At 35.9% G+C, this 16465-nt stretch overlaps 2 protein-coding genes across 2 annotated transcripts; both read right to left on the bottom strand.

Moving 5' to 3' along the window:
• Nucleotides 1-1099: 1099 nt before the first annotated feature.
• LOC110723621 (probable glucan 1,3-beta-glucosidase A) lies at nucleotides 1100-6039 on the bottom strand. The gene is made up of 10 exons (XM_021902969.1): nucleotides 5058-6039; nucleotides 4833-4948; nucleotides 4613-4732; nucleotides 3883-4071; nucleotides 3425-3583; nucleotides 2990-3159; nucleotides 2735-2890; nucleotides 2191-2543; nucleotides 1898-2077; nucleotides 1100-1800 (listed from the first exon to the last, which is right to left on the bottom strand). The coding sequence occupies exons 1-10, from the start codon at nucleotides 5149-5151 to the stop codon at nucleotides 1715-1717; spliced, it is 1623 nt and encodes a 540-aa protein (XP_021758661.1). The 5' UTR covers nucleotides 5152-6039; the 3' UTR covers nucleotides 1100-1714.
• A 2033-nt stretch (nucleotides 6040-8072) lies between these two features.
• LOC110723617 (RING-H2 finger protein ATL52-like) lies at nucleotides 8073-10100 on the bottom strand. The gene has a single exon (XM_021902963.1). The coding sequence runs from the start codon at nucleotides 9710-9712 to the stop codon at nucleotides 8498-8500; it is 1215 nt and encodes a 404-aa protein (XP_021758655.1). The 5' UTR covers nucleotides 9713-10100; the 3' UTR covers nucleotides 8073-8497.
• Between the last annotated feature and the right edge of the window lie 6365 nt (nucleotides 10101-16465).

The following is a 16465-nucleotide window of genomic DNA, read 5'->3' as shown; positions in this document are numbered from 1 at the left end:
GCAGGAAGTAATAACTCGAGTTGGTCAAAAACATATCGTGCCTGGTGATATCATCCTTTTTGGACCAGGTGACCTTTTCCTTGGCAATGTGAGGCTTTTAACATCAAAGCAATTGATTTTAAGGTATAATAGTTTTAATGGATTCTTGACTGTAACTTAGGTTCTCAGAATGTTCGTCATGCACTCTCTTATATCTTAGCTTCTATCAATGTCTAGAACAAATGATGAAATCCTGCTTCTATAACAGTCAGTCATCGTTAACTGGGGAATCTGGAGTAGTTGCAAAAACCACCAGATCTGAAGAAGATCAAAGCACACCTCTACTAGAAATGAAAAATATATGAAGATGATCAAAGCCATTCGAGTCATCCAGCAAGTCGCCAATGGATGCAGTTGCCTAGGATTGATAATTATAACTAATGTTTTATGTTTTTGGTTAAGGAGTCCTTGGCTGTAGGCAATGAGCTGCTTGTCATGGGCCACATTATGTCCTAGGTCATTGATGGATATAGTATACTAACAAACTCTTTGTCGTCTGGGTTAAGCACGAACTATCCTAGGTGTTTATTTGGGTCTGCAGCCTTGGTGCAATGACTATCTTTGCTGGTGTCACTTGGGGTTTTGATATGCAGGGAAATAGTCTTAGTTTGAGCCCTTTTGAGCATGATCAAACCAAGGAAGATGTGATCAAACCTAGAAAAACCGAGGAAGTTGGCAATTGCACCAAGGCTTGCAAACCCAAATAAACATCTGGGATAGTTCGTGCTCATCCCACACGACAAAGAGTTTGTTTGTATACTATATTCATCAATGACCTGGGACATAATGTCATTCCCCATGACAAGCAGCTCAGTACCAACAGCCAAGGACTCCTTATCCGAAAACATAAAACATTAGTTAGAATTATATATCTATCCTAGGCAACTGCATCCATCGGCACCTTGCTGGATGGACATCGTCTGTAGTTTTATATGTCATTCTGGTGATGCCACACTAGAAGCACTCTCCACGGAAAATCACCAAAGGATTCAAATTATGGGAGAAGCATTGAGCAGAAATGGGTTACAGGTTCTTGGAGTAGCAATGAAGCAGTTATAAATGGTATAATCATTTTTTTACAAACTCGCATCAGTCTCATACCAAACCTATTGAAATTTGAAAGTAACATGTGGTTGCAGAAGATAGTTGTTGGAGGAAAACTTTATGATGATTCCAAAGAGTCAGATATGGTGTTTCTTGGCCTAATGACATTCTATGATCCTCTGATGGACTCTGCTAAGCTAGCTTTATGGCATTTGGCTGAAGAAGGAGAAGCAGCAAAAGTTTTGACTGGTGACTCTTTACCTCTTGCAATAAGGATTTGTGAAGAGTTAGACATCAGTACAACTCATAATCACTGGACCCAAACATGAGTTACTTGACTCTGACACTTTCCATGAAGGCGTCAAAAAAACAACTGTACTTGCTTGGTTAACTCTAACTCAGAAGAAATGGATGGTTCAAGCAATGCAGGATAAAAACGTGGGGATATCTGTTGATCATGAGGTTATTTTTTTCAAGGTCCGTTGACTGTTATCAGAAGAAAATTAACTTGTATTGGCACTCATTGACAACATACAAGATTTTTGTATAATACAATTAGGATTAAAGAAAAAAGAACAGCCGCATTCTAATTTCTCTTCAGATTTTGTAAGAATAAGGTAAATGATGTCTGTTACAAAATGTGATGCAAGAACAAGTAACTGCAAGTCAATAGTAGGAAAAATATGACGTCTGAGTCATACGATCTAGGTGAGCTGCCTGCATAATAGAAGCACATTTATGAAAACGTACACTATCAGTATCCAGTACATCTGAAGCACGAGACAAATCAATGGGAAAATAGATATATACTTACTGAATTGAAGATAGTTGTTTTTAATGTTCCATTCAAAATCCCAGTGCTTCCTGTCATTTTTTATTGTCCAATAAGCCCATCCAAATGAAGCAGCATTATAAACATCTAACTGTGCTTTACCAAAACTCTGGTAGTCTTGTTCTGATCCGCTTGTTACATTCCATTCATTCACCCATTCACCTGAAACTCAAAGAAATACATTCATAAATATCTGAAGCTCGTTGATGGAGTTTTCGCAAGGAATTTTCATGGAAATTTGGCAATAATTGCAGGGGTTTTTTAATCTTTATTACCAATGAAAAGAAGTGGACCACTCGCATTGTTAAGCTGTTGGAGTTGAGCTTCCCTACTCTTGTATATATAGTCAATATTCTGAGCTGAACTCATATTAACAAAGAAAGTATCAAAAAGGTTATAATAGTGCAGGTCCACCACAACATTTGAGAAGCCTATGTTAGCCTGATAAAGTTCAAGAGGATCTGCATTGCCGATTCTCTGACAGACTATAACATAAGCTGTTGGGGAATATTTTCTCACTGTCTCATAGCCATTTTGGTAATAGGAAACCAAAATGTCAAGCGGAACTCCTGCAGCTGATGGTTCATTCAAGAGCTCGATTCCCAGCAATGCAGGGTGGTCTGCATATCTGCAACAACAAAAAAAATCAGCAAGTTGGTGATGCAGAAACCAACGTTGTCTAAAAATGGACAACCATATAGATTTGAGGCAATAAGGCATCATCCTTGTCATCTGAACGGATTTTTACCAAAACATTATGCTGTAAGCCTGTAAGGTGAAAAGAACAAAGCCCAAGAAGCTTTGGTGTGGGGGGTTTACCTGGAGGCCAAGAAGTCAATAACATCCACTGTTTTATCAATATTATCTTGTGACTTGGGCCAATCAACTGAGCCGTCTCTGCTTGCACTATGTTCCATTCCATTTTGAGAGCCGGGTGCAGCATGAAGATCGATTATGCACTTGATATTATATGTACTGAACCACAAATGTAACATGCTTATCAATACAAAGGAATACTCAAAATTCACTGACATATAGACTATATACTTCGTAAGTATTAGAGCAAAGACCTACTGCGCCCAGGAAAACGCATTGTCTAATGCTGCCAATGATCCCCCAATGAAAGGTGCAGGAGGATCAGGATCAAAAGCAATCCACCAGCCAACAGGGATCCTCACCGCATTTATCCCATGTGTACTGATAAAATAAAAATCATCTCTGGTAATAAAGCTGTTTCTATGTTCCTGTGCTTCAAAAGGTGAAGAAAAATAACACATGTAAGAATCAGAACAAATTGTGTGTTTTCTGAACTTCTTCATTAAGAAAATAGACTGAATACCTCACAGGCCAAGGAACCACTAAACTACTCCCTTTGCCCCACATTAATCTATTGCTTCACATTTTACAGGAAACTTTATCTGTAAAGTTGAGGCTCACTCAAAAGACTTAAAGCATTGCCCCCATACATTACAAGAAAGTGGATTAGAACTGCTAAGAATTACAGCATACCTCCAGAACTTCTTTGGCCTTGGCATGTCCATATCCATTTACAAGCTGGAAATCGCCATTAAGATTATTTAACACTATTGTCATCTCAAAGGTGGCTGCATTATCATCCCATCCTGGTGTCCCTTGATAATCTGCTGTAATCTGGCTTTCTGTCAGAGCCTAAATTGTGAGGCCAAATCACATAATTCTTAGTAACCAACATTCTGAGAAGAGAAGCCGACTCTGTGACTCTTGGCAGAAAAATTTGTTCAGCAAAACTAAATTTTGCAGAACATTATGTAATATGTATTAACACATTAGTCCAAGAGTTTTGTTTCCCCCTTTTATTTTCCTGATCATAGTTGTCAGACAAGGACATTTGTCAAGGTACTTTGAAATTCTCTGTTAGAATTTTCTAATGATTACTGGACAATCATTAACCCGATCATAAACTTAAGAGTTAAGATGCAAATGTATACCTGCAGGTAGATGCCACTCTGAAGTTTAATATGAACTCGGCTGCTATTGTAAAGTCTCTCTATGTTAAATGTCTCATTGGTTGCGGGTGCATCTGTAGTAGCTGATACGGAGCTTCCTTGACCCTCACATGTCCAAAATTGCCCTTGTGTGGAGCGCAATTGGAATTCTTTCTCGGACACTCTCCATAACTGCAATCATTTTGTTGAATGCCTTGAATATTATTTTCATCAATTGAAAATTGAAATAATCAGTAACCATATCTTTTAAAACATAGAGGCATGAGTTCAGAAATCCTGATTATATTGCATATTTCAACACAACAAAATGTTGAGCTGTTCAGTAAGTTACTGACCAAAAAATCAGGCAGAAACAACCTTTCAGATTGCTGTAACTAAGCTTATTTTGAAAATTCAGATATACATATTGTCTAACAGAAAATAGTTCTTAGTCATGTCAGGCAAAAAAAAAGTTGCACATCCATGATCATAAACCAAAATTACCAATTTCCATTACTCTATTACAGAAAAACTCATTGACACACAATTACAATATTACATACAAGGAACTCTGATTCCTGCTCATGATCATATCCTGTTAAGCACACAAGCAATAACGTTTTCATGTAGCAAAATGAATAGAGAGTATCACTCAATTCCGAACCAAACCAAACTAAATGTATGTAAAAACCACACTTTCAACTTGTAAGTGACAAAGTAGTCAAAAACGAACCCGAAACGTTTCCCAGGAAGAAGGTATATCCCTACTGACTGAGACATTTGAGCCACCACCATTTTCAGCAGAAACATACTTCTGCAATGTCACTGACTTAAACTGCACCTCTGTCCCATCCTACATTTTTATTGAAACACAAGCATAAACAAACAAATTCACTATAGTTTAATCATATCAGAAATAAAAATCAAACAAATCCCAAGTCAAGAAAACTCACAAGCATATCTCCATTGAGAATTCCATCAAAAAGTGAAGGTTTAATCCACCCTTCTATCACCAACCACCCACCTAAATTCACTGCTCTAACTTTTGAATTTCCTTTTATTCCTTCAACTTCATTCAATAATCATCAAACAAAAACATGAAAATCATCACAATTAGGATCAAAAGATTCAATAAAATACAAAGCAAAATGTAGCCAAGTTTTTTTGGTATTTTTTACCTGATAATGCAGCAGAGAAGAGGAGACAAAAGGAAAAGAAAAATGCCAAAACCCATTTCTGGAAAACAAATTCCATGTGAAATGTACAATTCATCTCCTACAAGATTAGTTCTAGAAGAAGAATATCATAAAGTAAGAGGAAATTTATCCAAACTTGTTAGGGAAAAAAAAAAAACCCACTTTGAGCAGAATCTTAGGTAATTCCTTTCTTTGAGATAAATCAATCCCTACAACTATACTAACAATGATAAAATAATTAACGGCTTTTAACAACGTTCATGTATGTGAGACTGATCAGTTCTCGTTTATGATCCAAGAATCATTACATTACTTACTATAGAAACTTTGAGAATGCTCATTAAAAATTACTACGTAGCATTACAATTAGGAAAAGTTTATTAATAGACAGCAATTTATTTATTTATTTATTTATTTTAATAAAAAGAAGATGGTAGAAGAGAAGAAAAGAACAAAATGGAGCAACTTTAGAGGAACAGAGAAAGCCCGATTTTTGCTGTTGTGTGCCATGTTAGGCTATTAGGATTATAAGGTTTTTGATTGTTGATCAACCACCTTAGTGCAGCTGAAAAGGCATGCTTATCCTAACCGAATCAACATTTTTTTTTTAGGTAGAAAGTTAATTAAATTGACATTTTTTTTTTCTTTTTGGACAAGGATAAATTGAAAGTATGATGTCATGTATCTCATGTTCAATTAAATTTGCAAGTCTAATTTTTAGAAAATAATGGTAAATTATGGAAAATAATTTAGTTAGTTCAGATTAGAAAGGCTTTGGGTTCATAGAACACCCTTTTAATTTATACAACAATGTGCTAATTTGATATAGAAATATATGGTGTGTTGTGAAAATTATAAAATTCACCTTATGGACTCGATGTTTTTTTTTTTATTCATTAAAATAACCAAAAATATCCTTAGGCACACCCGGAAGTACATAAGAATATTTGTCTTGTAGAAGGTTAGTTGTTTCGCTCAAAGGCGAGAATAATTCACTTGTCCCCTTCTCCATACCAACCTCATGGGTGACATCCGATGTTCAATAGAAAATCTCAATTTAAAGTCTAGTAGACTCGTGTCAATGACATTTTTGGAAATTGCTATGGACATCAACCTCAATTTCAGAGTAGAGGGGGGAGATTAGGGGATTCCCCTACTCCTAAGCAAATGAAATTCGTGGGGCTTAAACTTGTGACTTCAAAGTCATAAGGTAAGTTCCCCCCTTCAACTCCACCAAGCTTTACTTGGTACCCTGTAAATATGTTAATTGCATACAACTAAGGGATGATCAATTAAAATAGAGTAGGAACAAACACTAATAACTAATTACTCGTAATAGTTATGATATCATAGAGCGTAAAACATATATTGCTTGAGCAAGTATTAATCATAGGTTACCAAACATCTTGTAGAAAAAAGACCTATTTTTCAAAAAAAAAAAAAAAAAAAAAAAAAAAAAAAAAAAAAAAAACTCTTGTAGTCCTGTGTTAAAAAAAATAAATCATGAACTCCTGTAGTCCTGTGTTACAAAAAAAATATCATGAACTCCTGTAGTTTGAATTTTGGCAAGTGTTGGCCTTTTTTTTCCTCTCATGCAATACATGCTACCTATCTACATTGTTCCTCTCAGTCCCTTCTTGCGTTCCTCTCAGTCACCCTCAAAATCGTAGGTCGGCTCACTTGATAAGACAGCCCTATCCCATATGAAGATGTCACACCCCACAATGAGAATTGAGAAATGAACCAACAAGGCCAACATGGTGGTTCGTCATAGAAATGAGAAAAACAGTATGTTTGTTTAGAGAGACGGGGATAAAACGCTCTTGTACCCTAAATTCCTAATCCTGTTCCCATTCTACATCAAACAAGTGAAAAAAACATTAATTTCCCCTTACTCGTATATCACACGCCCCATAAAATACGGACAAAAATCAAGGAAAAAACAGTACCCTGTTTGAAGGAAAAAACAACAATGATGTCAAGCTGCTGACAGCTTTAAAGTTCAAACCTGCTCTTTGGTCCTAATGTTCATACCTCTCTAACATCAAAACTGTCTGCAGCAAACATTTACACACAATTCAAGGAGAAAAACAAGGCAGAGTCTGCTCCTGACGTACTCAGCTAGTGTACACCAATTAGAATCTTTGTCTGTTAAACCTTAATCAAAATGAGTTTTCACACCAGCAGACTTAATCCCTGAAGCTAAATTGTTTTAACAAGATCAAACAAAGAAAGTAACATATGAAGCAGACCTAGCAGTAACAGAATATCATACATAATCTTAGGGTATCCGACGAGTTTTTGTGAAAGGAAGACGACTTCTAATGCGTCTTTAGTTGTCCTCTCGAATCTCGATACACTGACAGAGTCGGAGTATCAGATTAAGAATGAACTTATTTGCTTCGGTATAGTTGAACACTGAAATAATTCAAGTACCACCGAGTGTCTCATACTCTCATTACTTTGAAGCATTTGCAGGTCATTCCTACAAATGGATCATGATAGAATATTCTCTAGCATGAACTCATATCATGATGACAGATTAGATCAAACACAACAGAATTTCAGCTACAATTGTACACCCTTGGCTCTAGAAGCATTGATTTTGTTCAGACAAGTCACTTGAAAAATCTACAGCAGAAATAACACAAAATGACATCTAGAAGAGTTAGTTCTGCTGAGACCTGAGTCTGACACAGGTGCATATTAGACAGTCTAGTTGAGCCAGTTACTTGAAGAGCCAGCCTAATCAAGCCATACATTCAAGGAGGGAATGCAAGTGCTGATTCTTAATGGGAGAAAGAAGGATAATCAAATTGAAGATAAACGACAGTCACATCAGCAGACAAAATATGCACATGACATTCAATTTAAGAAACTAAGAAAGGTAAATCTATCAGCAATATATGTTGGCAAAAACAGAACATTCAAGCACTAACCCAAATATGCAATGATGCAAAGCAAACCTTGCTGTAAAATTTCACTACCGCAACCAAATAATACTTAAAACAGCATATAATAAAACTTTTCCAGTAAAAGATGAGCTGCTACAGCAAAAATAAAGGATAAATTGTAGTTCTTGATGCCATTATATTGTATCATTACTTACTGAGTGCAAAAATTGCAGAGGCACTCTACTCATAAATAGTGGCTTCAATTTGAGTAAACCACAATGGTTGACATAAAGATTTATCATATTTACATTAATTTATCATATCATACCAATGCCCTATCCTCATTACCTATATATGCTCGCACGTCTGAAACAGCCTTCGGCAACAGACAATTAGACCAGCTTTATATTCCTGAGAGTTCGGTATGTTGGGACCATAATTCACCAATGTATAGCGGTATAATTATTTGAGGTGGTGAGCAATCTGAGCATGTGTTATTACATTAGCAAGATGATCAATCCACCTTATTCATAATGGAAGAATTGAGGCCTGGCTTTTTGACCTGCGAAATGAAAAGAACCTGCTACTCGAAGACAACGATCTCTTCATAGAAACAGGACCCTTCTGCAATGATAGACCAATAGACGAACTCTTCATCAACAAACCTGACATACTCGATCCCCTCTTATTACCACCCCCTTTCCCTGAATCAACTTTCTTTTCCTTTAGAACAACTCCAGAATTCCCACCACCAGAACACCCTTCATTGCAACTCCTATCACTAGAACTCCCTTCATTGCCCACGACAGCACCACAGGCTGCAGAAGCAGCAACAGCATCGAACGAAAACGACCTCCTAACCGGCTCCAAACCCTCCTCCACCCCTCGAAACCGATGATTCTCACCTAAATCACTATAAATCCTTAACTCACGATTCTTCTTCAATATCTCAGCTATCCTTACACCCTCCCCAAAAGGCAATCCCCTCAAAACATCCTCTTCTCCCCTCGAATTTCGATTACTACACTCGCCGCCTCCTCCAGACGCAACCCCTCCATCATCCTCCTCCAAATTAACCCTCACACCTTCCTCACCGGAACCCGAACCACTCGAATTCAACCCCATTACACCAGAATCACCCCCCTCAACCTCATTCACAACAGGAGCCCGGCAAAGGGGGCAATTCTTATGAGACCTTAACCAAGTATCAATACAAGAAACATGAAAAGCATGACTACACTTTGGCAATAACCTAAGATCATCACCTTCCTCAAAATCAGTCAAACAAACAGAACAAGAAGAATCACAACCATCAACAAAAAACCCATCAATTTTTTTATACTTAAAAGCAGTTATTGAATCAATTACCGATTGTTGAAGCCCAATTGTTGCGATATGCCAAATTGGGTGGTCCACAACCGACCCACCATCGTTCATCGAAGCATCATCGGAGTTCGCCGGAGAAACCCCTCTTCTCCGGTCAGTAAAACGAACCCTCAAAATGATAGTACAAGTCGTAAGAAGAAGGAAGGAAACTCCCAGAATACAAACAGTAGCAATCAAAAAAGGAGCTATATGACTCTGAGAAGACGGCGGCAATGGCGGCGGAGGTGGCGGCGGAGGAAAAGGTAAGGGGTCAGGTATGATGGGGTAGCAGTCGAAAAAACAGGGTTTGGTGAGGTTTTCACAACTTAGTGGGAAGCAATTAATGAGGCCATGATTGGGAGAATCCGCCATGATCATGGATCTTGAAAGAGATGAAAATGGCGGAATTTTGTTAAATTTGTTGTTTAATTTTTGAGGGGTTTGGAATTGGAATTGGAAATTGCATGGTGTAGAATTCAAAGAAGTGAGTGCGTTTCAGTTGGGTGAAAGGGGAGTTATGAATTTTTCCTGTAAAAAAGTCAAAAGGGGGAAACTTGAAGTCAAAATTCGGCGTATAATTAAATGGAAATAAATAAAAATGGTGGGTGGAAATTTACTGATAAAGATGGGAGGAGAGAGAAAGGAGACGAAGAAATACGTGGAGTTTGTTTTGCGAGATTAGTGGTTTTTAAGTTGAAGGCCGGTGCTCATTTTTTAGATTGATGTAATAGTGCGTTATCTATACTTCTTTCATTCTTTGGTGTCCGAAATACTAGTAGTCTACGGAGTACTAGTGTTAGAATCCAACTCCTTTTGATGTATTAGATTTCATTTAAGTGCTTTCCTAGAGTTTAGGTTATGTTTTCTTAGCTTGGGGTCCCATTATTGTGTTACTGTCAGATCAGTGTTCACTAGGGATTCTCCTTGTATGTCATTTAAAGCTCTTTAGAGGGCGAATGATTAATGAAATCTTAAAACCTTCTACCAAGTGTTGCCTGGCTTTTATGCTTGTTTGTTGTTAGACCTTTATAGATATTGTGTCTTACTTGCATATTAGCTCCCCTCCAACCCAACTTGATGCGCTAAGGACTCGTGGTTCGGACCCGCTTGTGCCCGCTTTGAAGTATCGGCCGCCACAAGCCCCGACCACCCGCACTCCGTCGCCCAGATAGACGTGAGTGCTCCTGAGATTCTATTGCCCGCTTGTGTTGCTTTGTGCTCACAAGCCCCTCTTCCGCTCAAGGCTAGCGTTCTTGCCGCCAAAAGGCTAGAGCGCGCCGCACATTTCGGGGTCCAAACTCCCGGACCGTGACAACTAGTCTAGCATGTCGTGTATGTTGGTTAAATCTAGGGATTTCAGTGGGGCGGGTCAAGTAGGAGACCCAATGAGGCGGGGATGGGTCTCGGTTTGGCGGGTGGTGGGGCGGGGATGGGGATAAAAACCATACCCGCCGTGGGTGACGGGGCGGGGGTGGATTTTAAGTTGTACCCGCCTCATCCCCGCCCCGCCCCGCCCCACCCGCCCCACTTCGAACCCGCCCCATCCCCACCTCATGTCCACATCTATATATCTTTTAAAGCAAAATTACATACTTTTATTCTATTTATAAAATAATTACATGAAATACAATATTAATTATAATACTTTGTACGACACTTATATTATAATACAAAAATGTGTATAAAATGTTTTATTTTATAATTCGTATTAATTATGAAAGATTGTGTATTTGAGATACGGATATTAGGTGGATCTTGGGTGGGGATTAGGTTGGGATGGATATCCAAGTGGGGGGTGGGGCGGGGATGGTTTTGGAGTTGTACCCGGTGGGGCGGGCATGGGGATAAAAATTGGACCCGTCGCGGGGATGGGGATGGGGATGAAAATATTAGGTGGGGATGGGGATGGGAAGGCCAACATCCACCCCCCCCCCCCCATTGACATCCCTATTAAATCGGATTTATATTGATGATGTTTATTACGAGTAGCTACTTACTTTTGGTTTATGTAGTCGACCCTACTTAGAGAATTAAGGCTTTGATTGATTGATTGATATTGATGTTTATTAGCATGCTAGGTGCTCTGCATGTTGGTTAGATCGGATTTATATTGATGTTTAGCATGTTGTGCATGTTGATTTTAGATCGAATTTATATTGGTGTTGAAAATTGAATTTTATTATTGTCTTGCTAGTTGCTACTCTCATATAGATGAAAGAATGCGAAAAAGATGTAAGAGTTTAAACTTTATATAGGATTGAAGTTTTGCATAGTGATTCTCATTATTAATAGAATAATGATTATGAAGGGTGATTTAATTTTTTGTATGAGTCAAGGAGTATATGTCATGTTGAAAATTTTACGAGGTGAGAAAGTAGCATAAATTGCGGGTTGAGGTCATCTAAGATGTCATGTATGTTAGTTAAATCTTGAACTGGTGTGAATAACTTCAGTATTTTAATGCTGAAAAGATGTAAAAATGTAAGTTTGCGGTTTTTGAATTGTAAGCTACAAGTATAATTCTTCGCATAGCATAGTTAATTCCTTTTTTTTTTTTTTTTTTTTTTTTGGAGAAAGCCGATTCCTTATTATTATGAATTATGATATGATCCCTTGAATGAGTAAGATCTTCTATACTATCTAACAATTAAAAATTTTTGTTGATTATGATCATATAAGTTATATAAGAATCAAAAAGATCTTTGTTGATTATGATCTGATCTTATAAATTGTCTAACTATCAATGTACATATCATATTACCAAAATCTCATAATTAAATTGAAGTTTATTTTCTCCCCAAACTTGATATTCAGGAATCAGGATCAATTCAATCTTCTAAAACACAAGATAGAAAACTAAATCACAAAATAATATAATAATGAATGAGACTTTAATTTCCACCCGTTCATTTTTTTTTTTCCATTCATCAATTTAAACTAAACCTAACTTCTTTTTTTTACTCACATGTACTATTTTTCCTCTTTTTTGAAATTATCTCTTACATCTCTTTTAAAACTCTTTTAAATTTTATTTGTATAATCAGTTTATACACTTTTTTTTCTTCTTTTTAAACTTTTATTCAATCGGTTATCTGATCTTGCTATGCTCTTTTTCCTTTTCGAACGATTTCTTATGACAATTTATGTTAACCGACAACAAATCATTTTAGGATTAGACTTTGTTTATTGTTGTTGTAATTGAGACTTTCCACCCATTGATTTTTTTTTAAAAAACAAAAAATTAAAAAAAAAAACAAAAGGCAAAAAAAACCAATAGAAGCCCTTCTAAAATTTGCTAATGGTGGCTAATGTTTGAAAATTGAGAGAGAAGAATGTAATTTTTTTTGAAATAAGAGAGAAGAATGTAATACTATAAAGTATAAAGTTGTATAAGATCAAACAAAACTTGCTTGTCAAAATAATACGTAGTAATAATAAAAAAATAAAAATAAAAATCATTTTAATTTGGGATGTACAAAAAAATAGGAGAAAAAGGAAAATGTTTCACTTATTGGCCCATATAGTGCATGAGAGGTTAAAATTATAACTCTAGAACCCCCTTAATTATTTTTATTTCAAATATAACATTCAATGACATAATGTGAGCTTTAATTTAGTCTATCATACTATTCGATCAAGCCTGTGTATTACCCTATATAATGTTGTTTAAGATGGCTATGCCGCCTTTAATTTGGCCCTTAATAGTCATCATCTTGCCCTCGATTAAGACCTCAGAGTTTAGATCTTAGCCTTGAAAGAAACATGATAAAAGACAAAGCTTGTGAACTAATCATCGTCCGTTTCTCTACCTAATGCTACCAAATTAATTTTAATTAATATTTTTTTTTTTAGTAAAATTAGTATGATTTTTCTTTTTGCACCAAAGGAAACCAATTTAAATTTTAATTAATTAACACAAATTTTTAGGCTTCTAGTGTTAAAATGGGCGGCTCTACCTTTTAATCGCAATGCAATATTTATTTATATACGAGTAGTTTGTTATAAAATAAAAATAAAATATAAACCTCGAGTCATTTAAATTATTACCCAAAGATTAACTAATAGTAGGTAGAGTACGTCTACATCTTAGTGGCAAAACACTCCCCAACATGGTAACATATATATACTCTAAGGACCCGTTCACATTTACTGAGCTGAACTGAACTAGACTGAACTGAGTTGAAACGAATGTTTTATGAGAGAGGAAAATTAGGAGCTGAATTGAACTGATTGGAGCTGAATTGAACTGATTAGAGCTGAACTGAACTGAAATTAAGTAAATGTGAACAGGCCCTAAGCCTCTAAAAGTGTAGTTAGTTGATTTAAGATGAGCTAGTACAATGGCCTGTAAGCTGCTTCGTTAATTTCCCAGTAAAAATGAGAAATTTTTTGATAGAATTAAAAGAATTAATCAAACTTAAGACCTCATAAATAATAATTGCAAGGTTGGATCCATTTGGAACTCTATGCTTAATTTAGCTTGTAATTACGACATGGAGCCATGGAGGTTATCATGTACTAACTCTCGACGTAAATTTCACTAGCATTGCAATGAAGAGCAAGTTGTAGGCAGTGTGGTGATGATTTCATGGTATTAGAAGATGTTACACTCACCTTAAAGCTAAGAGAATTATTATATACTTGTATATTAATTAAGATCGCAAACATCAGCAACACACTCCAAAGACAACTTGCAGTTGTTAATTAAATTCCCTAAATCTCTATATATTATAATTAACGTTAGTTGTTAACTTGTTAATAAAACAACAAAAATCTAGCTATTATATCGTCTATTATATGCATGTTTGATGTAAATTATCGGGATAATTCAGGCAGCCTCACCTCCAAGCTAAATCCAAGCAAGATCAAAGTTCTAGACCATTTCAAATGCTTGCAAATCTTAAAATGTTCAAAGAAAATAAAATGGCTTAAAGTTGACTTGTACTTCTCAAAGGTGACATATATCCAAAGTGATTTTAGATCGAAAAACATACGTAAATATTTGATGAAAACACTAGTATTAATATTTATATCTATGCCGGCTTTTAATTCTTATTTTTTTTTCATGGAAAATTCATATGCACAAGTTACATGTAGCTGTCCTTGTAAATATTTATCATGCACCTAATCCTTCAATACTACGGAGTAATAAACATTATTAATAATACATAATGGCTTACAAACTTGTATAATCTCATATTTATAATGGAGACATTGAACTCGAACGGCCTGATTAGACTCCGTAGAATTCAAACATTGCAAAATAGATCATCTTCGAGTTCTAAAAATAATCAAAGCAGCTTCGTCGATATATCAGCAATCAAGAATCAGAGAAGGTCTAGGGTCTTGAGTGATTCACTAGCTCGGAGCAATTTTAATACAAGCCGGAAAAATTACGTGTAAGTTTTATTTATTTTATTTTTTAAGAAATTTTATGGCATTTATATATTATTCTAATATTGTTGGAAATTGAAGTAACTTTAATTTCTTTAATTTCTTGAATCTGATCATGCATGCAGGGGAGTAGTATTTGCATGGCAAGGCAATAAAAATGTTGAAGGATCAGCTTCCAACCCAGACCCTTCTGGAAATTTTAATTGGTATAATTTTCATCATAAATTCTAAATTTCTAAAGACATTAATTTCATTATTTTTTAAAAAAATTATATTCCTTTTCAAATAGGTGTCTCTAATTCTATCAAATAGGTATAAGCTAAATAGGTAAAATCTTGTCAATATAATGTGTTTTGAAGTACTTTTTGTTTACATGTTCGTAATTGTTGTGAGTTTTTAAGTATTGCAAACTTTTGTCGAAATTTCCCATGTTAATTTAAATAACAAAACAAGTAAATCATTTAAGTATAACCCTTTGAGAAATTATTTAGTTTTGCAGTTCTCTTGGTGAGCAGAGCTTATAAAAATTGTTATCTCATGACGGGAGTGTCAAAATCATTTTCCAAATCCTTCCATCAGCCAGTATCATCCTCTCACTCTCTCTTTTCATGACCTATATCAAAATTTCCTTACTTTAACTTTATCGATCAAAAGCATACACGCACATCCTCACTTCTTTTCCTTAAATTAATATGTCAAAGACGTAGTACTTGTTAGGAAATTAGGGTGTAATCGTGTTTGATTAATGCGGAACAAGTCAATGAAATTAAGAACGAGAAAAGCAATAAAGAAGATAGACAAAAAACACAAGGATTTACGTGGTTCGGTCAAAATAGACCTACGTCCACGGGTGGGGGATTCGAGAGCTTATTCACTATAATGGAGAAAGAAACAAGAGAATAATACAAGCAGTCTTAAATCTAATGGCTCAAAAGGTATATACTAAATGATCAACTAAAGGGTCCTTTTATAACACAAGGAAACCCTAATAAAACCCTAAGATTGTTCCCCAAGTATACTCAAATAGCCGTCATAGAAAAGATATAGATATAAGAAATATTCCATAAATTATCCTAGAATAACCTAACTACCGAGCTATAGCTCGGCAGCTAGCTTATACCTGCCGCAAGTCTTCATAGGGCCGAGCTATAGCTCACTCGCATAGAGCTATAGCTCGCAACCTCGTTGCAAATTTCCAGCTTCGTCAGGTTTTTGTAAAACGGTCATAAATTTCTCATTTCTTATCGGAATTGGGCATATAACCTATCGTTAGAAAGCTCTTGAACCAAGATATCACCTCCAACTTGAATCACCTCAAAATCAGTTGTAGTTTGAGAGATAACTCCACCTTGAATCATTCAAAATCAACTTGAATCATTCAAAGTCAGCCCTACTAGATTTTGAGTCACAATTTAACAATCTCCACCTTGACTTGATATCGACCAAAAACAAGGTAACTCCACCTTGAAACAAAAACCAAGAAGTAATGCTCATAATAAAACATAAAACCTCCACCTTAAACAAAACTCCATAAGCCTACTCACATTAGGCTATCACCAAAAGGACATCTTCAATAACTTGTGAACCGGTGCGTCTCCGAACACAAAATTCCGTACACAAAACCATCACATGGCCTAGATTGAGAGTATAATGTCCCGACGCCAAGCATGCTTATCAAAATTGACCAAACTCTCTTCAAACACTTCTTCATCTCAAAAAAATCAAACTAAAAAACTT

This window comes from Chenopodium quinoa, unplaced genomic scaffold, assembly GCF_001683475.1.
Source record: "Chenopodium quinoa cultivar QQ74 unplaced genomic scaffold, ASM168347v1, whole genome shotgun sequence".
Classification (NCBI taxonomy): Eukaryota; Viridiplantae; Streptophyta; class Magnoliopsida; order Caryophyllales; family Amaranthaceae; genus Chenopodium; species Chenopodium quinoa.
The sequence above is the reverse complement of the archived record's forward strand: the minus strand, read 5'-3'. Positions and strand labels throughout refer to the sequence as shown.